The following is a 27,267-nucleotide window of genomic DNA, read 5'->3' on the forward strand; positions in this document are numbered from 1 at the left end:
GGATGCTTAAGGCAACAGATGAAGCAATGAAACCATTTCATGGAAAGAGAACATGCCAAGGAGCACCAAGGAGCCTGCCAGCTCAGGGAAGAACAAAAAGAACCTCCCAGACATGAGGAGCCTGCATAGAGTTTGCTATAACTCAGGAAGTTACTGAATCAGCTAAAGCAAGGACTCACCTGCAAGAGTAGAAATTGTTGGGATTTTTTAACTTCCTGTTTGTCTTTTTTCAAGAGTTCTAAGCTTTCTCAATTTAAAAACTTAGTTTTCTAGTTTTTGTTCAAATAAAGTTTGCCTTGTTTGAAATTTAAAAAAAAAATCAAGTTTAGTCTAGCTAGTTAGAATACAACATAATATAAAAAAGACTGCCTGATGCAGAGTCCCATCAGGGATGGAAAAATGACTGCCCTTAGAGCTGTCCCCACTGTGAGAGCAAGGAGAGGAGGCTTTCACACTGGGAAGCTTCACTGCTGTCAGAAGTAGAGCAGGAAGTGTGAAAGAAGGAAAGGAATGGAAAAATACAAGATATTTTGACTGGTAACAGGCCTCCTCACCTCCCCACACACCAAATGTCTTCCTGCAGGGAAGACAGGTGCAAAAGAGAACAAACAAAAGAGAATGAAGAGGAAAAGCAAAGAGCAGTCAAAAGTGAAATGAAAGATAAAGGAAAGCTGGGAATCATGACATTGCTGGTAGCAAAAGAAAAAAGCAGAGTAACAGAACTACACAAGAAGGTCTTTCCTTCCCATCATCCAGGAAACTCCGTCATCCCAAACTGAGTCAATCAAGTTCTTGTGATACTGAGCCTGAGAGCAATGAGACAGCTATTGCTCTCATGGATGACATGAGAACACCCAAGGCAAGTGACAAAAGTTGGAGAAAAATGTTCTACTGCAATTGGAAATGGTAAAAAATATATGTCACACATCAAAAGAAGTAGTCTTTCTTGAAAAATTATATTTAAAAAAAAAAAAAGAAGATGGCATAAATGCTCAACTGCTCCTCAACCCTCAGCACCTGAGTATGAAAAGTGCTTCTTAAAAAGTAGTTTCTAATGTGTCTGATCTCTCCACAAAAAACAAAAGTTAGAATGGGCCAATGCTGTAAGGTGAACAAATTTTTATTGGTACAACTCTGATTTTAACTTTAAAAGAATTAGTTTATACCAAAAAAGGAGTCACAACTGCCTTTTTATTTAATCTCAAAGCTTGTCTTCTTTTAAGTTTGCAGAGCCTGCTGCCAGCTGAGACAAACTCTACCTCAAAAAAGGCATTATAGTTGGGGGGAGTACAGCATCACAGTCTTTCTTTCCTCTTCTTCCAGTATATCAGCCAATATTTTCTCTGCAAACAGACCTGAACTATATGCAATAGCAAGACAGTTTTCAACTTCTGCATTCTTTTAGATGTCCTTACTGTACATGTAGTTCTCAAAATTAAGTAGAGAGAATGTCATTAATGTAATACATAAAGCCAAGAGAAAGTAAAAATTACAATCATGTGGCCAAGAAATTCTCAAATTGGGAATCTAGATTTGCATTTTCGCCCAGAGAATTGCCATACATGAGTAAGCACCAGAACAGAAGGATGTGTCACATGGGGTTCACCAGGGGTCTGTCCTGGCTGCAATACACTCCAGTATTTATTCAGAGAGTGCATATTAAATTTACAGATGGCAAGAATCTAGAAGGAAATTAACCTATTGCAAAGGAAAAAAACACTGTGGACAAAAGAAGGAAATAATGTCTGGGAAAAAGAAAACAGAATGCAGTTCAACAGGGAAAAGTTGAAGATATTGTAAGAGCAAATGAACCACACAAATACAGAACAGAAGACAGTCAATTAGAAATCAGTTGTGTAGAAAAAGACCTTGAATGATATAAAAGAGAAGCTGAACAGAAGTCAACATCAAGCTGTAACAGGTTTCTTAAGGTACCAACAGAATTATGCATGAGCCAGAATACAGAATGCAAAATCTATAAAAGCCCCCTGCTCTGCAAGGCACAGCTGTGATACTGCCTCATTCTCACAATACAAAAATAAGTAAAAATTCAAGTGGGCCAACTGGAAGGAATGCATAGGAGAGCTGCTAGAACAGTTCCAGGAAACATGACCCTGGAGGAAACACAGTGCAGTGAGGTTTTGAGTCCAAACAAACTTAAGACCTAAACATGACATGCTAACAGCCCTCAAGCACATAAAACAATCTCTCCCTGCTGCAGGGAGAAATTGAACAATTAGTTTCCTACATTCATCCAGGAGAAGAAAAAAAGCAACAGGCTTAGATTTTAACAGCAATGTTTCCACCTCAAGCCAAGAGAATTTTCTGTTGGCAAGAATAATGAAATGTAAGAATTAACTGCCTGAATAAGAAGCCAGACAAACCTTTCTTGAAAAAGGTCAGTTGACCTTGCCTTATAGTAAAGATAGACTCCTCATCTTCCCTGCACCCCTATTATTCTCAGCTTGCCTAAATACTGTCAGAAAAAGAGTTAACATCCTGCATCCTTAAAAGCCATCTCTTCATCATGACCAGCTGGCCTCTTCCACAGATTAAATAACTATGCCTTGCTGTGGTCCTGTTTCTCACCTTCCCCAGATGAGCACACAGGTTATCCCTGGTCCAGAGCAGCTGCTTGCCTCTCCAGAACCCTGTGCACGTGCCCAGGCTGTCTCTGCTTTCCCTGAGCTACGCTCTAGAGAGGACACAAAAGCCTTTATGGGTGATTAATAGCTACCTTTCAAGGCTAAATGATTTGGCTAAGAAACTACATCTTACAGATCAGTCAGCTAATCTAGACCTTGGCCAGCTCTCTTCTGCTCTTTTTTCCAAGAGGTAGACTAAATATTCAGCTCAACATCTCTCCATTTTTCTCCATTGTCGACCACCCATTCAGACAACTATTCCCAAGTTCCACCACTTTATTTAACAGATCATCTCCATTACATTATACCAATGGGTAAGGAGAGAAACCTTAAACCTTAATCAATGTCACTAAATACTCAGAAACAATTCAGGAATTAGTCCTATTTTACAGTTCTGTGTGTTCTGTTTTCCAGTTTTCAGCTCTGCAATGATGAAACTGCATTTTAGCTAAGGAAGAACACACCATTTTACTACATGTTAGGTAATGTATACAATTCCAAACAGCAGAAGTTCTTTCCTTCTGTTGCTGGAAAAAAGATGAATAATAATGTTAAAATTAGTTACAGCCAGTATGTGGTAGATGGACTGTTGCCATATGGTGGTTATGTAAATTAAGTGACAAAATAAGGATCTAGCATTTATAAGCAACTATTGCACACTTCAAAAACCCAGCCTGCCTGTGAAATACCTAGGGGCTCCCACTTATGGGAAAAGATTACATCAAAAACTTGGATTTTTTTCTGACACTCTGAACAATTATTTCAAGGAAAACATAAGCCTCTTATTTGCCTAACATATAAAGAATATAAAGTCCAATCACCACTCCTGTGCATTACACAAAGTAGTCTTGTTGTCCAATTAAACATCTGTTTTCACTGGGTAAAATTATGTCCCAACTCCACATTGCTGTGCTGTCTGGAAAGGTGCCTGACTGTACTTCATGGATGACTTAAATGCCCAATCTTAGGACAAAGACAATTTCTCTTAAAGCTGTCAAAGTCATCCACTTTTGCTGACTAGACAGGGAATTTAGGACCACCTTTAGCAGTTCTGATACTCTATGTGCTTGTCTTTGAAACACAAAATGGGAGGACAGCTGGGCAAAATACTTCCCAAGCATCACAGCTCAGCAAACTTTAAATATGTTCAAGAGGCAGCATTTCAGACTCCATGTGTAGTAGCTATCATGGAGAAAAGTGATAATTTAGAGTATTTAACTTTTTTATTATTTCAGCAGGCAGGGCCACTAGGTATCAAACAGATAATTGGATCAGAAATCAAAAAACAGTTTCTTCTAAAGATGGGTCACTATTTAAAAAAATGAGTTCTCATTTCTCAGGTTATAATGAAAGCATAGCTCCTGCCATGAAAAATAAAAGTTGAAATTAATTATGGTATATAACAGCTTCATAAATCCTTGACATACAGCACAGATTAGATTCTCGACTCCTACTGTCCCACCACACAAAAACATTAGTATTTTTTCTCTAACCATATGCAGAGAGGCTAATTAACACAAAATCCTTTTTCCTTACTGAAAAAGGAGTCTTCAGGCTTTATTAGAAAAACAGGAAAGCAATTAACTAAAGATTAAAGGGGCTCCATCTGCATGAAGCATGATAGAAATTGCCAAAATGAGCAGGAGACAGGTAACAGAGGATATAACAAAAGCAGGGTGGGGGTAGAAGGAGAGAATGAGCAACAGAAGGTTAATATTAAAATCCCAACTGGAGATCTTTTACAGTAACCTGTTGGAAGTCAGCCAGAGGTTGACTATGGCTCTGTTCAGGTCAGAGTACCTGATCGTAAAGGTTCTTTCCACCCTCATAAATCTGAATTACACATGTCTGAACACAAAAGTGAATACTAAGCACAAAATCAAGGAAAGGTTTAAATCTAAGTTGAACTAAAAGCCTTACATCATTATCATGATAGCAAAAGGCATATGTAAAAGTCATTAACTTTATTCTTGACATCTCTAGCCAAGTATTTATTCCTCTCTCAGTCTTCACAGGAAGTGCTATGTCTCATAGGAAGTAGCTGCTTGGCATCTTTCTGAGAAAAGACTACAGGACAACTCTGCCAAAATTATCATCCTCTTTGACTCTCTGATCTTAGGGTAACCCTGGGTTTGTAACATATGATCTCCTCATACAGATTTCTAGCACTAGAACAATATTTAAAAGCCATAAAAGTCACACAATTCTGACTGAGTGTATCTAACAAGCTATATTCCAGCACAATCTGATGGAGGTGGAAGTCTCAACTTATTCATACAACTCGCCCTTTTGCCCTATGGCAAATTGCAATACATCTTAACTGGCTTACTTCTGTCCACACAAAAGTTGGCATGTATCTGAAGTGTTTCCTTGCAGTGGTTACTACAGGATCAGGATGGGTCAAAAAGGGAGATATGAACTCATTAGAAGGTCAGTAAGTCTCAGGGGGTCCCAAAGTCCTTTGACATGTACTGCTAGAGCTCTCAAAGGTCCTGCCATGAGCACTGATATTACATTACATATTAGATTTACTTAAAAGTCCTTTTTGATGGAAAGATGCAAATGTGAACCACACCACGAGCATGTTGTATAGCTCCTACAACACCTTGGATGGATTTATCTGCCTGTAGCCATGACAGACTACAATGAAAACCAGGTCATGTTGTGCATCTCACCATGGCTCATATGCTCTCAGTCACCAGAGGGAAAGCTGACAGCACAGAGCTTCTCAGGGGTCATCAAAACCTCAGAGTTCCTTAAGGATAGTGACTCATCTGATGGATCAGCTGACAATGAAAACATGACAGTCAATCTGGCAGGTGCAGCACCCTGTTAGCTCATCTCCGCCGCAGACAAAAATAGCCTGCATGTTGGATGAACAGCTTCTCCCTAATGATTTTATCTGGCCATCACTGAGATTACAGCTGATATCACCAGAATCACAATAGCCCTAAAAGAAGGGCCTAGTCTCATATAAACTCTCTTTTCTCTTCAGACAAAACAGAATTTAATGGAATAGTGTTGTCTTTGTTAAAATTGCAGGGTACCACTTATCTGTAAGATAGATAGTCTACTCAACTGCTGTTTTCAGCTAAAACAGAAAGATCTGCAAATCCCACGTGAATGGAAAGGACTGAAAGTTCATCATGGTACTGGTAGCATTTCACTCACCTTAAGAATACATAAACTGCAGTAAGAAAACAATAAACTAATCTAGCATTGATGCAACTCAAACACCTTCCTTTTGCTGTCAGATGTCTATTACAGACATCTGGTTGTTAGGAGTATGCTGCAATTGCAACAGCTGTACAGGGAAAAGCAGGGATGGATATGAGGATGGAATGATCCTCTATCTAAAATTCTTCAGAGCCTGGAGCATACTCTTTATGGAGCTGAAGCTTAAGCTACTTGCACATCTCCAAGTTTATAATGAGCAATAGATATGACCTGGTTGAAAGGGGCTGTCTGCAAGCAGACATAAACAAAAGGCCAAAAGAGGAAAGGCATTCCTGGGAATAGCAAATAATACATCTTTTCTTTTTCTCAGAAAGGGTCACAGTGTCAAGGAAGCTGGCTAAGATATTGCATTAGCTGCAGGTAGGAAGCAGCACAGGAGAAGCTGGGAGGCAGCCTCCTCACTGACTCAATGCACTATCACAGCAGTGCTAAGTTATGGTGTACAATTTAGGCATTCAAGACTTCTGGAAATTCAGAATTGCAGATATAACCACTGCAGAGAGCTCATTTTCAGCAAATTCATCATTTCACATAAACATTAAACTGTGCACTGTGTGAATCCAATAAATCTGACACAAAGGGCTACAGAATGCTTGCACATGTAAATGGGTCCACAGATGACAGATTGGCACCTACACATTAAATCATGTGTGTCCTTAAGAGGTCTGATTTGACTGTCTACAACCAGAATAATCAAGTTCACTGAAGATATTTTAATTAGTATTTCTTTCTTCATACACATTCATTTACAGGCAGAATTAGAAGCTGTGAAAAAGAGGGGCTCTGATGTGGCACAACTGGTTTTAGCCATCATCCAAAACACAGAACAGTCACTACACTGTATACTGACCTGTATATATACCTCATTATAGCTACCAACACAGTATTGTATTCCCTGCAGTTACTGCTCAGAATATGAGACACTGAGATATTTTCCATTTTGAAGAAGAAAAAACAAAAAAACAAGCAACAGTAACAACAACAACAACCACCTCAAGGCAAAATGACACACCAAAACCACACAAATGCTCATTTGGAAAACATACGAGCTGCTTTTCAATTAATATTATTTTCTTTCTTTTGGCAGAAGCTGTGTTAACTCAAAATTAGGTGGTCATCTATACCAGAAGTATGAAACAGATGGTATCTATCTAAAAACATGACCCATGTTTCTCCTTTCCAAACAATGTCTGGCAATAGAATAGGATTTGAGGTCTGAAAACAACATGTTAATAGATGCTAAATAACAGTGCAGAAATTTCTATTTACGAGATGTCTTCCACCATTCCCGAGATAAAGTTTCTGCATTTTAAAAGGTGGAGGTAATCTTGTGTTCAGCATTTTGCTTTTTAAATATAAAGGTAAGTTAAATGAAGCTTAGAGGGGGCGAAAGACATTAGAAAAGCACAAATCATCTCTTGATACTCAGCAAGGGACTAAATAACAAAAAAGGAGCTTAAGTGCTATTTAGCTGCACAGATTGTGCAGCTAATTTTGAGAGAGCACCTTGGTAGATTGTGGGAACCCAGGAAATTCCTCTGGCTGCCCTGGAGGACTCAAGACTCTGTCAGGGGGCTCAGAGACCTTGGCAGAGAGCCCAAGACCCCTGTGCCTTTGATTTAGCCCTTGGAAAAAACAATTACCAACCTTTACATGAAGGTACAAGCCACGACAATTTAAGTAGAATGACAGTGAATTTATCACAGGGTGAAAAAGTAGATTTTGGGGTTTTTAGAATGGGGGTTCAGGGGCAAGATGGAGGAATCTGGGCATGTCCAGCCTTTCTCCTTCTTCTTCTTAGCCTCCATCTTCTGCTATGATGTTGGCACTTACAGATTGGTTTAGAGTAGAAGCTCACTGTCTAACATAGGTGATAGGTATTGGAAAGTAATTGTAAACACTGTATACGTAGTTTTTAGTATAAAAAGATAACACTGCCCCGGGGGCAGGCAGTGTGCCTGGAACTGTCCTGCTGGATGGACCTTGGCAGGACAGGAGAAGAATTTTATAGATAAGATACAATAAACAACCTTGAGACAGAGAAATGAAGAGCTCTGACTCCTTCTTCCAGCACTGGGCTGGGAAAAGAGACTTTTGAACTTTTCTCAGGACCACTCTGACAAGCTAGAGATCTGGACAGTAGATGACACCTAACCCCTCTACAATGCATTGTCCCCAGCTATTCCACAGCCTTGGGGACAAAGAGCAGGTGCAATAAAGCAAACCCTAAGTCTTCATCCTTACAAACATCATTCAAGAATTTCAAATGTCACAACCTACAAACTGCTTACAGGTATCACCTTAATTCCTCACTCCTGTGTCAGAGGCCCAAGGCCACCTTTGCACAGTGACCTGTGTTGGCTATGTGCACAGGCAGCTCACAGACCGAGGCTGTGCTCGCTGTCCGAGGCTGTGCCCTCAGACCGAGGCTGTGCCCTCAGACCGAGGCTGTGCCCACAGACCGAGGCTGTGCCCACTGACTGAGGCTGTGCCCACTGACTGAGGCTGTGCTCGCTGACCGAGGCTGTGCCCACAGACCGAGGCTGTGCCCACAGACCGAGGCTGTGCCCACTGACTGAGGCTGTGCCCTCAGACCGAGGCTGTGCCCACTGACTGAGGCTGTGCCCACTGACCGAGGCTGTGCCCACTGACCGAGGCTGTGCCCACAGACCGAGGCTGTGCCCACTGACCGAGGCTGTGCCCTCAGACCGAGGCTGTGCTCGCTGACCGAGGCTGTGCCTCAGACCGAGGCTGTGCTCGCTGTCCGAGGCTGTGCCCACAGACCGAGGCTGTGCCCACTGACCGAGGCTGTGCCCACAGACCGAGGCTGTGCCCACAGACCGAGGCTGTGCCCGCAGACCGAGGCGGTGCCCGCAGACCGAGGCGGTGCCCGCAGACCGAGGCTGTGCCCTCAGACCGAGGCTGTGCCCTCAGACCGAGGCTGTCTTGCTGTCCGAGGCTGTGCCAAGACCGAGGCTGTGCTCGCTGACCGAGGCTGTGCTTGCTGTCCGAGGCTGTGCTTGCTGTCCGAGGCTGTGCCCTCAGACCGAGGCGGTGCCCACAGACCGAGGTTGTGCCCTCTGACCGAGGCTGTGCCCTCTGACCGAGGCTGTGCTCGCTGACCGAGGCGGTGCCCACAGACCGAGGTTGTGCCCTCTGACCGAGGCTGTGCTCGCTGTCCGAGGCTGTGCCCGCAGACCGAGGCGGTGCCCACAGACCGAGGCTGTGCCCTCAGACCGAGGCTGTGCCCACAGACCGAGGCTGTGCCCTCAGACCGAGGTTGTGCCCTCTGACCGAGGCTGTGCCCGCAGACCGAGGCTGTGCTCGCTGACCGAGGCGGTGCCCACAGACCGAGGCTGTGCCCTCTGACCGAGGCTGTGCTCACAGGGCTGGCACTGCCTGCGGGTTCGCTCCCCGCGCCGCCCGCTCCCTGCTGCCACCTGGCGGCAGCTCCGCACACCGAGCCTCGGCGGGGCGGACGGGCACGGAAAGGAACCCCCAAAGGCCTTTTCTGAAAGCAGCTACCACACAAGCTGAAATCACCGATTTGCATTCCATTCTTCCAAAGTCAGAGCGCAGGGCGCAGGGTGACTGCCCACCTCACCCCTTCCATCCCAGAAAAGGACCGAGGTGTGCTCCAGGCATTGTTAGGTTTCCTTGTCACTGACTCCCCACCGATATTCAGGCTCCTTTCCTCAAATGCCAGTGCAAACCTGAAAAACTTTATTCCTCACCAACCCTGAGCTGCTCCCACAGAAAGATTTTCTTTCTGTTCCTCTGCTTGCATCCACCACTCCAAAAATATGATTTCTTCCAGGCTCAGGGTCTTCTGACTCCTCTTCCAGAATCTCCCTGGTCCAGGGAAGAGGATGTGCATTATGGCAGTGTACAGTCACAGCCTAATGATAACTAGAGCCCTACTCTCTCTCCTGTCCACACACAAAGCACTGGCCCAAAGCCTTTCACCCATCATACCAAAATTGGTTTTTAAGGCAGTGAATACTGCAGCAATTACCCTGTTCCTCTCACATGCACCTAGTATAAGGCAGTTCAAAACAAAAGCACCAGCCTCTAGTGCTTTCAATGAGTCTTGCCATAGTTACCTTGTTACTCTTATCAATTTTATTTATTGATTCATTATTTTTTGCTCCAAAGTTAGAAAGTGTAGCTCCAAAGGCAGCAAGCCCCTTCGGAGCAGAGAACCCGGGATTTGGTAATGATTTGGATTTAATTACATGTTACCTTCAACCTCTCCAAACAACAGTTTAATAACTAAGGAGAAAACAATCCAAGAGCACCAAACTGCAAATGAAAAAGAATAAAATTAAAAAAAAAAACCACAACACAAGAGAAAAATAAACACTTCACTTCTAATTCAGGAACACAGTAAGAAAATAGAGCTGGATAGGGCCTGAAGTTCTTGAGCCATTTATCAAGTGCCTAGTGCTGGGAGAGAAATATTACTTCTGGCAGTTTTTCCTCTAATCTATTTTTAAAGGCATAAATATAAGAGGGTCCACACTGTTCCTGCCTGGATCTCTTCTTGTCTTTTTCAAAATTACCTTCTATAAGACTCCATAACCAAAATCTGAACACCCAAATCAGTGGTGTTTGGATCACCTCATCCTTCACAAAAAAAAACCAAAAGCAGTGACCCAACACTATCAAATGACAAGCGTTTTTTAAGCAGCTTTCAAAAAAGAAACAAAAAATCTACTTCAAAAATTAGGAGTTTAAAGAAGCTAACATGATAAGCACATAGATAATTCAGGAAAATTCAACCACAGCCAAACAGTAAAATGAAAATTGAACTGGGAACTAGACAGGTGAGTAATGGAAACATAAAAATGACAGCAAGCACCTTCCACAAGGGAAGAGACTTTTTATGAAAGAGTAAGATAATTGCCTTGTAGCTGTGCTAATGTACCTATCAAAGTGACATAGTTTTATCATTTCCTACATTAATAGAACCTAACTCACATATTACGCCTTATCCCTCAAAAACGTTTAAAAATATGTTAGGAATTCTACTACTTTTGGATTATATTGCCCTGCATTATACTGGTGTAGGCAAACAATCTACTAAGATGAGAAAATTAGCTCTAATATACAAAAACATTTTTTCTCCTTTCAAGATGCAGAAGTATCTTAGTCTGTTACCAGTCTTGTTTTGAAGCCAAGAATGCTAACAGTTTGCTGGCCATTTCCAATCATTGTGGGTCAGTCCACAGCTGTGCAGGCACTCAGTTTCAAAGGCATCCTCCACACTTCTCAGTACATTCTCCAAGGCAAAATTCTTTCTGAAAGTCACAGTCAAAACATAACCAAGTACCTGACTCTGCATTGCTGTCATCAGTTACTTGCCTTAACGTTTACAGAGAGAAAACACTGAAAGCAAACATCCTCCCACTGCACCCAGATAAGGTAACTGTAAACTGAAGGACAGCTTGCTGAAAATAACTTTTCTAAGTGGAATATCTCCAGTATCACCTTGAATAGCAGAAAAGCAAATTCTGGAGTTAAAATCATGAAATAGTGATAATTAAACAGTAACTCAGAATAGCAAATGCCAGATCAAGTGCAATTTATGAGGTGTTTGCATGTTATTGTACTGCAAAAACAATGGCCTGCACAAACTGAACTGATTCCAGCCCAAGCTTCAGGACATTACTGACACTTAAGAAAACAGTCCCTTCAGTCTTTTCAGTGTCAAACACCATTTTCACAATGCCTAATTTGTTCACAGATGCAAGTGATCCTTAATAAAGCAAATGGCAATATTTATGTACAGAGATTTAATAAGAGACCAGAGTCACAATCTGTTCAGTTCTGAGCAGGTTAACAAAGTCATGCACCTTGTTTTCCTCACTTATACTAATGGGAACAAGTACTCTGAAACAGCACAGGCACCCAATCCTAAGCCTGGTCAACCCAGCCACCACCTAATGTACTACCAGTTTAACACCATGCAGAGAAATGTCTCACTGAATTTGGAAAGCCATTACCACTTCTATACCTGAGACAAATTACTGATCTCCTTATCTGTCAGTATCATTAATGTATTTTTTATAGAAAATGCAGCTTTACACACTTAAAGGATGATGCGTCCATTTTAGGCTTGTTCATTCTTAGGTAGTTGTTTCTTCAGAGAGTAGCAGCTGAATTTAGATGTATGTAGTGAAGGAAGCTGATTATAATTTACACATCCATTTCAGTCTAAGATTCACCCTACCTGCCTGGCAACAAGACAGTAACTCAAAAAATCCCTTTGTTTGCTGCAGAAAGTCACAAGCTGAGAACTATAAAACCACAACATCCTGGAGAAGAAAACATCTGAGCAACAGATTGAAAAAAATGTAAGCACGTGTACACATAAGATCTGCTGCAAACCTTGGACTGCACTTTTTGGTCTCTGCTCTGCCACTGAGCCCACTCAGCTCTTTCAGATAACATCAACAGCTGTGGAAGATCATCAAAGCAGACTGTTTTGCCCTTAATAAAGGAAATGACTGTCAGGCTCAAAGCATATAAGTAATGCAGAAGAGCAAATCCAGCTCAGCCAAGAGAGCTGAATCAGCTAGCACGGAAAGGCTTGTGCTGAGAACACAGACCAGGTACATCCAAGTTGCCTTAGACTTAAACAGCAGGAAAGCATCAAAACAAAAATGCCAGTATTATCATAGCTGTTTTCTTCAGTAGTTTGTTCTAAAAGGGTAACAACAAAAGTTCCTCAGTTAAAGAAGAGATTCCTTTACAAGGAATTTTTGTTTGCCAAAAATACAGCAAGGGTTGACCACCAGTGTGAAGTGTTCACTCCACAAGTGCCAAATTTTTAATTAAAAAAACCCCATTTATTACAACAGAATATTACAAAGAACTAGCTTCAACGATCAACAAATAAAACTTTACAAAATGCAAACAATGTAATTTCCGACTGTGGAGTGAAAGATATCCCAAGTTTACAAACACAACATCTTTTTGTTTATGCCCACTTAAAAATCATTTCCAGTCTGCTTTATTTTCCATCAAATACAGTACACATTTATCCAAACAAAAGCATGTACATTCAATATAGAACATTTTGAGCAAAGCTACAATCTCAGTTCCCATTCACAGTATTCTTAGTGCAATGCACTAACAGGGCCAAATAGTTCTCTATCCATAAAAGTATTTTTACTCCTGATCTTGTGATCAACATTTAGATATATTTTATACAAAAAAGTATATATGAACACGAGGCACCTCCCTAAGTAAGGGAGTGAACCGATATAAAAAACATGGTATTTCATCTGATGTACAATACCTTTCAAATTGTAGCAATTTGACACAAATCACTAAACAAAATATTTTCTAAAAGGTAAAAATAAAAAATAAACAAACAAAAAACAAACAAACAAAAAACCCAACACAAAACCCATGATTGCATGAAACCTGCCAAGAACTTCATAATGGTAGGCATGCAACCGTTTCACTACAATCTTGATTAAAAGGTTAAAAAAAGGGTATCTAAACATTTTCCAATTACACAAAGTCAAGTGTTACCCATAGTGGTCATTTATGATTTTGAGAGAAAATATATTTTGAGTTTCTCCCAAACTATCCTCCCTTTTTATTAATATTTAATGAAATAAGCTAACATTATAAGTGGTTGTGCACAGATTGTCTATAATACATCAGCAAATATTCACTACCTTCATATTAACATTAGTGTGTTGATCTTTCAAAAATAAACTGAAAAAATAAACTGCAACTATCATTAAAGTGCTTGTGTATAATTTTTTTAAAAATTAAAGAATAGAGGAATGTGGATATTCTTGTAAACTTTCTAGATGTTTACAAAGTTTTCCTGTGAACCACATATGGAAACAAAATGGAGGTCTTTGAAGCAACTTCAGCACAGTGAAATTCAGAATGTCCTTGAACTGGGAAATTAGTCAGCATGAACAAACTGAATTTATGGCAAACACTAAAATTAGCAGAATTCAGCCAATAAACACTATATTGTTTGCTCTTATACATTCATTTGTAATAAATTTAAAACAGTATATAATACAACGTTTACCAAAGTAGGATATCACATCAAAGTTTGAGCTGTCCATCAATTAGCACTGCCAGGGAGGGCCAGTATGCATGATGAGTTTTCTGAAGATTTCCTAAATGAGGAAAATCCACCTTCTTCCAAAGCTGCTGCTCATTAACTTGTCTCTGGTATACTCTTTTTCAATTTCAGGAAGTTTGTTCTATACTGGGTCAAACTACAACTACATAGAGATAACTGCTAATTTAGAACCACATGCATTTCACTTCAACTACTTCAGTGTTTTGGGAAGTGGTACTGTCCCACAAGCAGTCAGAATGATTATTAATATTGTAAGGAAAAAAAACAGTTTATGAAAGTATTTCCTCCTTATAGTACCATTATCAAGAATTAGCAGTTCCACCAACAAACTAAAGTCTTTTTCATTCAAATGAACTTCAAACTTTCCGAACATCACTTGAACCTATCTGAAGAGAAATGGGAATAAATTAATACTTTGAATTCACCCATATAATTCTCTTTTAAACTACACAACATAAATCATTTACAAGGTTAAATTTTCAATTCTTATTTAAAATGCAGAAGTCACTCCCCCTCTAGAATTCAGCATAATTCAGGGTTCAACTCAGTTCATTTTTGAAGTTCTGCCTAATTTGGTCAGGATTTATTAGAAAGTCATAAAAGCACCACATCACAATTTAATATAACTAGGTGGTTATTCACTGTGAAAGCTGAACTCAAAATCAAATCACCTCCCAGACAATAGCATTTCAGAGTTGAAACATAGAACAAGGCACATATACTTTGCTTTCTTTTTGCCAAATATGCTAGAAAGATGATTCTGCATAAGGATCTTAAAAACTCCTAAAATTATCACTAGTCTCTCTTCATCATACTTTTGTACAATCCCCAACCTTCAGCCATCAGTTGGTCAGTTTGAAACACAAAGTGACAGCACACAAATATTTTCTTTTTTAAAAGGTCCTCTAAAAATAGGCCATGGCCAGGCATATGGAAAACTGAGTAGCTACAAATGTAACCCCTCCAAGTGTAAAAAATTCTGAGAGCACCACATAAGCAAAAGTTTAGAAAATTTTAGGGCAGACTTCAATGCATACCAATGCTTAAAGCAAAAACTTTGATAAGATTTGAACAATTTAAAAAACTAAATGACCAGAAGTCTCCAAACCTGGGCTTATATAAATAAGCATTAAAAGAATGGAATTCTAAATTTAATGACTTCAAAGGTCTTTGCAGACACCTAACTCATAATGATTTTAAATCAAAGCAACTAAGCAACCAAATTACATTTAAAAACCTGCTCTATGCACCTTTGTTGACAGTGTGTTGGCAATACACATTAAAATAAAAATTTAAATTCACAAATGCTAATTCCAGTAAGTTCATAGAAATTTTTTGTTATCAGCTTTTACTTTAGTACTTTTAGTACTTCTTCAAGTGGTCACAGCAAAGTTAATTAAATGAGTTAAGTTATTCAAACCATACAAAATTACAGTTAATTTAAAAAAAATACTATTTTAAAAATGTACTTATATTAGCTTTATTACAGCAGATGCCTTAAGACAGTTTAAAGAGTTGACTTAGTACACTTTAATCTACATTCCATCTTTCTACAATGACAAATTTAATTTTAACTCTTTTCCAAAATGCTAAAAAAGAAACAAATTTGACATCTACTTTTGCATTTAAACCACTAAACCATAAAATATATGGGAAAATATGTTTTCAGCAATAAATCAACAACAGCAAAAGAAATGCAGTGGTATTGTTGGTTTGTTTTGTTTTTTTTTTTAAAGATAAAACACTTTTTCTTTTTCCTCACCAGACAACAGCTTTAGATCTTGTACTTCTGCCTTTGGTTTTACTTTCTTCAGGTGAATGAGATACGTTTGCTTTGTGGGTTTTCTTATGATGTTCTAGAAAAGCTTTTCTGGCAAATGCTTTCCCACATTTATTACATCGGTGCAGAGAAAAGTTTTTTGTTACTTTTACTTCAATGCCAACATCAGCTCCTTCATACTTTTTATTGGGAGAATTAGAGGTGACATCCTGTTTTGAACCGATCTGTTTTGTTTCATCCTTCTGAGAGCCTCTTTTTGTCACCTTATTTAGAACAAGATCAATTGGCTTCTTTATTGCTCTTATTTCTAAACTAGCTGTTATTTTCCCAAGGTAACGTGGCGACTTTTTGTGAACCACGGTTATGTGTCGGATCACATCACGCTTGCGACGTGTTTCATAAGAGCACAGTGGACACCTGTAGTATTTAACATAAATATTATTTCCATCTGTGTGTAATTCAATGTGCTTTGTTAAATTCTGTTTAGACGTAAATTGGCGCTTACAGAGTTTACAGTAAAGCTGCTTGAAGTCAAAGCCAGCTGAAAGTTTTGGCTTCCTGGCTTTTTGCTGGCCACCTGCAGCAGATGCATTGGTTGATTTAGGGGTTGATTTAGTGGTTGATTTGCAGGTTGATTTAGTGGTTGATTTAGAGGTTGATTTAGGGTTTTCAGGGTCCTGTTTAATCTTATTTTTCTGTGCTGACGGTGTGTTCTTTTTCTCATTTGAATGATTTGTTCCCTTTAATTCATTCTGTGGAGAAAGCACAATGGAAGGGGGTGAAGGTTCTACAGAATCTGCTGGTTCAACTTGTATTTCTGTGCCATTGGTAGCATTGTTGGGTCCTTTCTCTCTTTTAAAGTTCTTTCCAGAAAGAGTTATCTTGTGAACAATTTGCATATGCCTTTTCAGCATTATCTGTGAACTATATTTCCTCTTGCACAGAAGGCATTTGCATGCACTTAAATTGTATTCAGCCTTTGAAGACGACTTTTGTTTTCTGGTCTTAAGAGATTTTTTAGCAGAAACTGTATCCAAGAACAAAGGTTGCCCAGGCTTTGTAGCTATATCAGGAGTAATGGCATCCCTTCTTAATCCTCTATGAACTTCATCAAAATGCCTCCTTACATTGGCTTTTGTGGCAAATGATTTATAACACACAGGACAACTTCTACCTAACGCGACAAGAACATTCTTATTTCGTCCTCTTGCAGAGCACTGGTTTGGTTTCTTTTTTGTTTCTATATACTTCTTTAGTTCTTCCATCTTTTTTTTGTGTACTTTTCGAATGTGCCGGCGTACACTGCGTCTTGAATGAAATTCCTTCCTACAGAGGCAACAAATCAATTGGTGGCCATAATCAGAATTATCCAGAGAGTCCAAGTCAGGATTTACTGCTGGTGGCTGTTCTTCAGGAGTAGATATCACGTTGTTTGTAACAGGATCAGCAGGAGGTAATTCTAGAATATCCCCAGCTGGGACTGGGGCTGGAGCTGAAACAGTCTTGGGTTGCTCAGTGCTGGGTTCCTGGATCTGTACTGGAGTTTGATCAGGGATATGGCTGCTTTCTGTGTTCTCATCTGGGCTATCAGTCCTTGACACATATTGAAATACAGCATTTTGATTAGTTTCTATAGGTTCCAATGTAATTATATATTCTTGCTTATCTACCCTTGGATAGATTGCTTCAAGAAGGTCATTTATGGCTTGACTCTGCTTATCTTTTGTATGTGGGAGGTCTGTGAAAAGAGGAAAAGGTATTTTTTAATGATTTGGTTATTTCCAATTATTTCAATTTCAAAGCAGCTTTTAACCACTACGTGAATTAAATCTACAAATTTCCACAAATCCTCTTTTGTACTCTCTGAACACTCAAAGGCTTTGAGTAATCATTGCAAGTTGCCTTTTTATTAAAAGCCAGCATCGGAAATAACCCTCCTGGCATGCTAATGTGAAGCCACCTGAACTAAATATCTGTATGACTGGAATTAAGCTAGTCTTTAAAAAACTGTATCAATTGCAAGAATAACATCATTCGACTGAGCTTGTTCTGCAGGTGTGCAACTAAGCCTGAAGTATCATTAAAAACCGATTTTCCTACTGTGGGATACAGGCACTTACAATAAAGGAACCTAATTCTGGAAATAAGCCCTTCTCTGTGAATTCTGAACCTCTGTGAATCCTTACCAAAGAATGAAACATCTGTGTAACCTGAGCATTGCATGAAGATATAAGCAGATCATATTTTACAGGTCTCAGTAAAATTCTCCCTTTAAATGCCAAATTAGTTCAGTGCTCTAGTTCCCCGTGTGACACTCAGAGCATCCTCAATGGCACAACTAGGAAGCTGGGGTCCTACAGCAAAAAGGTGAGGCACTGAGATGACACAGTTCAAATTATTGTGGATAATTTTAAAGATGTGAGTCCTGGTAACAGCTAATTAAAAACCCACAGTCAGAGTTATTCCTTCCACACACCCAGCAATAAATGGAAAGTGCCAGTACAAAAAATAGGCGTTTTGTAGCTCCAAATCCATTTTTGACACTGAATTTTTAACAGCTTTTACAGTCTGTTTCAAATGAGCCTATCTATATAGCTTTCACCAAGAGTAAAAAAGTCTTTCCTATTTTATAGTATCTTTTAAGACTACTTCATGACTATATTGAGTGCATGGATTTTTCAGCATGGTGTGCTGAACTTTGATTCCCAGCTCTTGTTCACTATCTTTTACTTATTGAAAAAACTCCCACTTAGTCCAATAACTACACTCAATTTTATATAAAGCACAAGTATTTATACAGTTTTATTCAGAGTGTGTAATATTATTCCTTTTATTTGCACCTCATAGTGAACAGTGGAAGTTATTTATTTCTGTGTTACTTGCTGCTATTTCATATTAACATATGAAAGTTAATCAGAAAGTTAAAAGAAAGCTAGAATGCCAGGAGCTGGATATTAAGTCTTTCCTCAGGGTAACCTTACTTTGCTTAGAAACTATTACATCTAAAGTCACATGCACTTCTAACCTTGCTTTGTAACTATAAGTCACCCCTTGTCACAGAGAAGCTCTGTGACTCTCTAACTGGCCAAGTCAGCTCATTTAAGGAAGGGGACAGTACCAGCTTTTTCACCTTCTCCTTGCAGCTGATACCATGTGAAAAAACAATCATCAAAGTATACCTCTGTTCCTAATTTTTGAAATATTGAGGCAGTAAGGCATTAATCAGGAAAGAAAAATCCTCATTGCACCTATATTGATCTAGTGAGGAGATCAAGATAATTACCTCTACAAACACTTTTGAATGCTGACACATTTCCAAATTAATCAACTTTACTCAGATTAAGAAAAAGTCATCACTGGAATGAGACTATAATAAATGTCTTTTTCCATAAAAATATAGTTCTTAACTTTTTCCTCATCATTTAAGTAACTTCTTTTAATAATAAAGCTTATTTTCTATAACAAAGATGTTGGGCTAGGCATGATCACATAGGATATGTTAAAACAGCATATGGTAAAGTGAAACATTACTCAAGCACAGATCCTTAAATAGAAGGGTAAACTTTTAGTCTGTGTTTCATACTGACTAAAACCAAAAGCCTGCATCCATGACACAAGCACTGTATTCTCTCCGTACAGGAGAATATTAAGGATATTGACCCAGGTCACTTCACAGGAGCAGCCAAAATCCATCAGAGCTATGATGGCCTAAAACTGAAACACCCTGTTAGAGTCACTGCCTTCTGTGAGATTAGCTTCCCAGTCCTTTGACATGCTTTTGGTATCTTTCACAGTAAAGGACAGATGGGAAAGAAAAAGGGGAAGAAGGAATAAAAAGTGTTAAGAGTGACAATTAAAAGATTAGATGTATAAACTAGCTATCTAATTATGATATTGGCATGGCTCTTGGTTGTTAATTCATATAAAGTCATTAGTGTAGCTCCTTCAATAACATAAAAGTGATCTACATACATTACTACAGAAATTTAGATCCACCTCAGTATTTTGCATTTTGTTTCAGGTATTTGCGTAAATGGAAATGAAAGATAAAATTTTCAACTTGACAGAGCTTTATTAAACATTTAAATTAATAAGACTTACTATCATCCATCTGAAGACTTGGAGGACAATAAAACTTTTTGTGAGTAATTAAATTTGGTAATCCTCTGAAGAGACTCCGGCACAATTTACACTCAAAAATCGTGTCCACATCTCTTAACAAGATATGTTTAAGTTGTTTCGTTCCTGTAATAAAATAAATATTACACTTACGGAAGGCTTTCTGTTCATTTCTTAATTCACATCATCCTATGACAGTGGAAACATTTTAGACCATGAATAATTATATCAGCATTTTATCTTTTGTTAGTGCTTCTTCATTTGTACTGAAAGTTTATGATACATGCTCCAAATTTCACTATGAAGACATGACTGGGATGAAAAAAATCCCTCAAGAATTACACACATTACAGTTTACAAAGAAAGTGCAATGACTTACAACAAAAACTAACATCTAACATTAAGAGTTCTTACTATGGTATTCAGTTGTTGCAATACAAGTGCCCAATAGGAAAGAATAAGCACCTAGAGCATTTAAAGAAGCCTGTAGTATTTTTTCTTTAGGGTTATCCTACAGTGCTAAGAAAACAAGACACATACAGCTATTTCACATAGAAATGGCACCTGGTAAGGCAAAAAACTAAAGGATTGAATAGACCAAAGACAATAACTAACAGGTCAAGAAATGTTACTACCCTTAGATATCTAACCCAAGTCCAACATGATGACACTTAGGTGAGATAGTAGAAATGTAGGCACATTTTCAGCCTGAAGAAAGGAAAATACATACAACTTAACCTGAAAGATCTCTATTAAAACATAGTGTGATAAAATATGCCAGCTTTCCAGACAATCACTCATTGTATACAAAGATGGTTAGATCTAGCATTGTTGACATATTCCAGCTCCTGCCATGTTTTTTACTCTTCAGACTTAGTCCTTCATTTCTTATCTCATGAAAATTATGAATGTAAGGCCTAAAATAGCAACAGATTACTAAATGATGCTTACCCACTCCAAATTAGAAAGAAGCACTAACTAACCAAATTCAGCTATTTTACTTATCTTGACTTTTCTTAGAATTTAATTATTCAAAACTAATCAAACAAGGAAAAATATAATGACCTAGACCATCAATAAATAATATCAAACATCTATGAAAGAGCAGCAGCAAGACATTCTGCAAGCTGAACTACCAGGTCAAGTGTTCTGGCATCTCATCACACTTCTCTTAAGAATTCTTTTCAAAGATCAAACACACTGCAGAACTATTTTCTAAATTAAAATCTTTCAAATATTAAAAAATTCATAATAGGCTATAGTTCTTCAATACAAATAGGCCTTACCAAGAAAACTTATTTCTTGGTGCAAGAAGAGTACTACAAAGATTTCTAAATCTGAGTTTCAGCAAAGCACAGTGTCTTCTTCAACAGTTCCTTAAAAATGGTATCCAAACTTGACCATCTGAGGCTACCACAGTTTCTGTCCACTCCAATGCCTTCCCAAGCCATATCCACTGCTCTTTCTTTAAGTGTTACTAACTTCACCCTCATTTGACCTGCATTTTTACAAACAGACTACCAAACTATATTTACTACTATATATACTACTATATTTAGATATAGTAACAAATAAAAACTGTACAGAGTTCCCCCCCAAAGCAATTGTTTACTCTGATCTCACCAACATTTGAATTTCTGCACATAAAGAAAATCCAGCTGAACAAAACTGAAGATGCTCCATGTAGATAAAATTCCATGCTGTTCATGCATGCCCTAGCCACAAGCCTCATTCTCAAAAAAATTCTCCATTACTACCTAGTCAAGGGACATACGGGTTCCTCATTCTCTCCCCTGTTATATTCAGTCCCTGTTTAGGACTGAATTGGTTTTTTTCCAATACAAATTAGTGGATTTAAGAATTACTGGATGAAATTAAAGGATTTATGACACATTGGAGATCATACTATATGACATGGTAGTCATTCTGGCTTCAAATCCTCCTTATGCATCTGTGAAACTTTTCACAGAAAGTAAAGAAAAATTATTGGTCCTTTTGAAATAAACTGCAGACATTCAGAAACTTCTTGAAATAGCAAAAAAAAATTAACTTACTGCAGTCTTCTCTATTTTGTAGTTACATCTAAATGTATATTGTGATGGTAATGCAAGGGGATACCTTGTCAAATTCTGTTAATATGTGTAAATGTTGATGCTAGAATAACATCAAAGTCACAATAAATCAGTAGAGAACACCAGTCATAAATATCTCTATCAGAAATTCCAAAATTTATGCCTTTTGCAAGCAGTTTCTTTTTTAGGAAAAAAAATTCGAATTCACTTTTTATTCTTAATGCTTTGAATGACAGAAGCTTTTGATAAAATTACTTAAACAGTTATGTGCAATACTCTGTCATAAATTTCTATTCCTTTACCACAAGAATCAAATACTCTCTTTCCATAATGAAATGTTGCTTGCTCAAAACCAGTAAAATCTTTGTCTAAGTCCTCTTGCCTTCTGTCCAACCTCCCTGATGCAGGCAACTGATGATATCAAAGTAAGCTCTCAGTTTAACACCTGCCAGCGAGGATGATCTGGAAATAACTCAGAGACAAAGTACCTGCAACTAGTTTGTGCTATTACCAGTAGATATTCCATTAATCTGCTTCAAGCAAAAGAAGCCTGTCATGCATCTCTGAGGCCTCAAGCAAAATAAAAAAGGTCACTAATGAATAATCACACATCCTGTTTTTGTATTAAGTTATTGAAACGCTAGTGGACAATTTAAATACTGTGCCCATTTACAAGACTCAGACCAGACATGCATCTCATTGCACAGCAGCAGTGCTTTAATACACAACACATTTCACATACTTAAAAGATCTACAGGAAAAAAAATCTAGAAACGCATAGATAGTAGCACTAAAGAAGTTGTGAAAGTAAAATGTTTGGTTTGCCACATCAGAAGTGTAGAAACAGCTTGCAAACATTGAAGGTTTCAATCTTCCCTGGCATGCCTCCCCAAATGCTTAGCTGTTCATTGCTATGTATTGCAACTCCCAAAGTCAATCAAGGAACACCTTAAAAGTAATATGATGAAGCAATTTAAGATGTTCAAGATTAAGTTTTTTCTTCACCTCAGGAGTTTTATCATAAACTCATTGATAATAGCAGCAGAAATGACACAAAGCAGAACAACAAACTTAATTTTTAAGGTTTTTGAAGGATAACTATACAGCAAAATCTGTATCTTCAATACTTTCTATGAAAACCCTTACTAAAAAGTATACATAATTCCAAAAAAATCTACCAATATTTTGCAAATATGGACAAAGTCAGGTGCTGGTTATTTTATTACACTGAATAAACATAACGCTTTTAACAAGGTAATGAACTTCTTAAGGATCAGGCATGGTTTCCTACCTGATCGAAAACACTCAATGATTTGTTGAATACCAGATTTTGATGTTTGCAGAGGCTGCTGTAATAACGGAGGATCACCAGGCTCCAACAGATGCACTGAAATATATAAAAGGATAATAAGCCATTAGAAAACACTCAGGTAATTTTTGTAATTTAGGAATCTTCCATACATACAGTAAACTAGCTAAAAAGAACAGCCAGGACTACAGTAAAAGTAGCCTTACTCTAAAATTTTCACTTATACTGAATTAAAAAACAGTCAACAGTGAATTTTCCAGCTATGATACCTTCTGACAATCTGCTGTCATTTTAATCACTTTTTTTTGTCTGTATTCAAAGCTACATGTAAAAAAACATAGAAACATAAATATATAAGACCAAATTAACTCCGTAGAAATTAGGTTATTAAAGGAATTCCACAGAACAATCTACTTGACTCCCATTGTTAAAACTAAATGGCATGTACAAAAGAGCATTACCAAATTGTTTATTACCAGCATTACCAAATACTTCACAGCACACTACATGACTTCAATGTTGCCAGTATGCACCTAAACACTGAAGCCAAATTTAAGGTAGCAACGATCAAAAAAATGCAAAAGCATAGCTACATAGCATATACCAAAAAAACCTAGCACATATTTTTAACCATGAAAGCTACATTCAATAAACTCTTCAGGCTCAAATAAACTGCTGAGGGGATACTTTATTTCTGATGTTTCTTTCCATATCATCCTTGTTGGAATGTTGGGGGACACAAGACAGATGATGGACTTTGGACCTGGTTAATATAAGAGATTTGTTAACAGAGTGCCTTGGCAAAAGCAAACAGAACTTTGAAAATTAGACCTAGATTGCAAGAAGATTAAATCAAACAGGTTTACAAGGAAAAGAAAATCCCATTAAACTCTGCAAGCAAGAGATGCTGATATATGCATAAGTTTGTGTATGTGATTTTAACCTAATCATTGTAGTACACATTACTAGTCTCCCTGAAATAGTATAGAAGTGTTTGTATCCCACAATAAAATCGGATTCTGATCACCAAATCGGTCTCCCCGTCTCTCTCCATCGCCAACACATATTCTTTGCAAAAGCTATTAAAACTAAAACATATATTAATCAGATCCTTTAGCAATTCCAATACACAGTATTTGCACACGTGAAAATTAATAGCACTCCATTGCTGTATATAGACATGGCAATTAAGCCTTGCCCAGAGGGAACCCAGATTTACAGGAATAAGAACACTTCTTGAAGCATGTGTTGCAAAATCATTAGTTAGGTCCTATTTTATATTTCTTATTGACTAAGCCTTGCATTTCATAAACTGGCTCCCACCTTAACCATTTGGTTTGATTTTAACCCATTGTAAGGTTTTCATTTCTAAATGTAGCACTGAGATCTCTAGACAGTTATTTTTAATAAAGGCCAGTTGAGGCATAGTATGAAACTAGAGATAATAAGTGCAAAAAGACTAAACAAATTATGACTGGTATGTTGAGCTAAAAGGTTATAAATAAATTCTCGCTGAATAGAACATCAGAAAACAAAGCACTGTAAAAAAGGACAACACAATGAACATTCCACCCAAGTATCCTGGTCCCATAATATACTGTTATAAATACACACACATAACAACCATGACAAATCAGCTAATCATTTGGGGATCTCTAACACAATGGCATATTGTATTCTACTAACCTAATCCCTTCACTTCAAAATAAAACATTTTGGTTTGTATACAGCCTCTAATATGCATGTACAACACCAACTGACAGCAACAGGAGTAACACAGGTAAAGAAAACCTAACACATCACTGTTAATTTGTCAGGAAATAAAAATATTTTTATCTTTTTAAAGCATTAGAACAACTCAAAACCATTTCATCATCAACACAAAGAAATGTTTCTACTAACTGAACAATACCTACTCTCAAATTACATTTCAATTACATTACAAAGGGGCATAATCAAAGTCCCTGTGCTCACATTTTCATCTGTTAATTCCCCAAACAGATGCCTCTCTTCTCAAAACAGAAGTGAAAGCATCCAAATTGCACCTTTCTTTCAAATATGTAAGTGAAAGCATCTAAATAAATGCCACAACAAGGCAAAAATAAACAAAATAGCCTTTAAAAATACTAATTATAACAATAAGCAGAATAATTTCAAAAGCATCTAACAGGTTGGCTGAACCTTCAGAATATTCATTAGTTTCCACTGATAGCATCTTTCACATCACTCAAGCATGGAATGTGAAGAGTTGTTTTAGGTGGGGTTTTTCACCTCTGAGACTAAGATTTTCAATTTCACCAGAGTTTACCAGAGAAGAGAGAGTAAAAATATAAACAACAAATGCAAATGATTGCTAGAAACACCATTTTACAAAAAAAAAAAAAAAACCTGAGAACACTGCACTTTTTGGAAACAAAATGATGAGTTGTTTTACACATGCTCTTGCCTTCCTCTGCTCACTTCATACATACAACGCCCATGTGGTGGCCTGAGGATTATCCCACATGCAGGAACTAAAATATTCTCTTCCTGAAATGATTTTAAGGTGACAGTTCATGGATACAAAAAAAAACCCGGATTTCCAAACAAAATTCAGAGACTTTTTATACCTAGAGCTGACACTCATGATATACATTCACATTCTCACAACAGTTTCTGCAAGCTTTTAATGAAGGAGACATGAAAAACAGCCGAAGCATCACACACCACTATACCTGGTTCACAGCATCCATGGTGATGGTGGTCAGTCTGACAACACTTGTCCCTTAGAGGCATTTTCCGTGCGCAAGACCTACTTTCCTTCTACATCCAGCAGCTCGTTTCTGCTAAAATAAGCAAATTAGCAGTCACCGCCGAAGCACAAGGGGCTCAGGAGCGCGCCATCCCCGCACACCCACTTCCTACGGCCGGGCAGGCCGGAGCAGCGGCACCCCTGGCGCAGGAGAAAGTCCCATTGTTTTCGGCAGGTCTCACGACGCCCTCTGCAACGGCGGCGGAGAGCACGGCCCCGCTCCCGCCCCGCCGCCACCTGCGCCTCGGCCGCCGGGCAGAGCCCCAGGCCGCCGCCCTGCCCGCCCAGCCCGGCCAGGCCGCACGGCCCCGCGCCCCCTCCGCGGCGGCCCGGCCGCGTTCCATCCCCACCTCGCAGCCTCGTCCCGCAGCCCCGCCGGTGGGACGGCGTCCTTGGGGTCCCGTGGGGAGAGCCGCGCTCCCGGCACCCGGGCCAGCAGCGCTCCCGCCGCCAGGCCGAGCGCTCCGCGGCGCTGCCGGAGCCGGAGCGGGGCGCGCCCGCCACGCGCGGCCGGGCGGGAGGGGCGCGCGGCCGCAGGTGACAGCGGCACCGACGCCGGGACGGGGCGGGCGCGACGGGCGGGCGCCGCGGGCGGGCCCTACCTGGAGAGAACGGGCGGCTTCTCCCTCCCCGAATTAAACTTTATTCGCCCCTGTCCCGCCAGAGCGGCGGCCGCTGACCCCGGAGCCGGATGGGCACGGGGGCAGGAAGTGACTGCGGTCCTGGCGGCGAGAGCCCGCGCAGTGCGCAGGCGCCGCTCCCCGGCCTGGCCGCACAGGTGCCGGGCGGCGGGGGCGGCCCGGCCCGCGGGGCTGTGGCGGGGCGCGCGTGGAGCCCCGGGCGGGCTGAGGCGCAGCGCCGGCCACGGGACCGACCCGCCGGGCCGAGTGCGCGGCGGGAACCCGCGCCGTCTTTGTCCCTGCGGGGAGAAAGGCCCGCGCTGACCGCCCGTGCTGCGCAGCGCTGCCCTGGGGCACCGGTGCCAGGACGCACGTGGGAGCAGCCAACATCCCTGGAGGTGGCACTTCTGCCCCCTCGCAGCCTGGTCTGCGCCTTTACAGTGTAAAAAAATATGAACCAAACCACTAATAGACCTACCAAAGAAAAGTGTAGGTTAATGTTTTGAACACTTGGAGGAAAAATTCGTGTTTTGAAAGAGAATTGTGTGATGTCTATCCCAAATACCGGCTGCGGG

At 39.5% G+C, this 27,267-nt stretch overlaps 1 protein-coding gene across 4 annotated transcripts; it reads right to left on the bottom strand.

Moving 5' to 3' along the window:
* Positions 1-12,684: 12,684 nt before the first annotated feature.
* ZNF800 (zinc finger protein 800) lies at positions 12,685-26,772 on the bottom strand. Of its 4 annotated transcripts, none has more exons than XM_066550671.1 (6): positions 26,675-26,772; positions 25,996-26,106; positions 23,264-23,359; positions 19,883-20,026; positions 15,764-17,519; positions 12,685-14,383 (listed from the first exon to the last, which is right to left on the bottom strand). In XM_066550671.1, the coding sequence occupies exons 2-6, from the start codon at positions 26,054-26,056 to the stop codon at positions 14,374-14,376; spliced, it is 2,067 nt and encodes a 688-aa protein (XP_066406768.1). In that variant the 5' UTR covers positions 26,057-26,106; positions 26,675-26,772; the 3' UTR covers positions 12,685-14,373. The 4 variants fall into 4 exon arrangements, with proteins under 4 accessions (XP_066406768.1, XP_066406771.1, XP_066406769.1 ...); XM_066550674.1 differs by having other exon boundaries at positions 12,685-14,387; XM_066550672.1 differs by having other exon boundaries at positions 25,996-26,103; positions 26,675-26,743.
* Positions 26,773-27,267: the final 495 nt, after the last annotated feature.

The sequence above is a fragment of the Molothrus aeneus genome, chromosome 5 (assembly GCF_037042795.1).
Source record: "Molothrus aeneus isolate 106 chromosome 5, BPBGC_Maene_1.0, whole genome shotgun sequence".
Taxonomy (NCBI): domain Eukaryota; kingdom Metazoa; phylum Chordata; class Aves; order Passeriformes; family Icteridae; genus Molothrus; species Molothrus aeneus.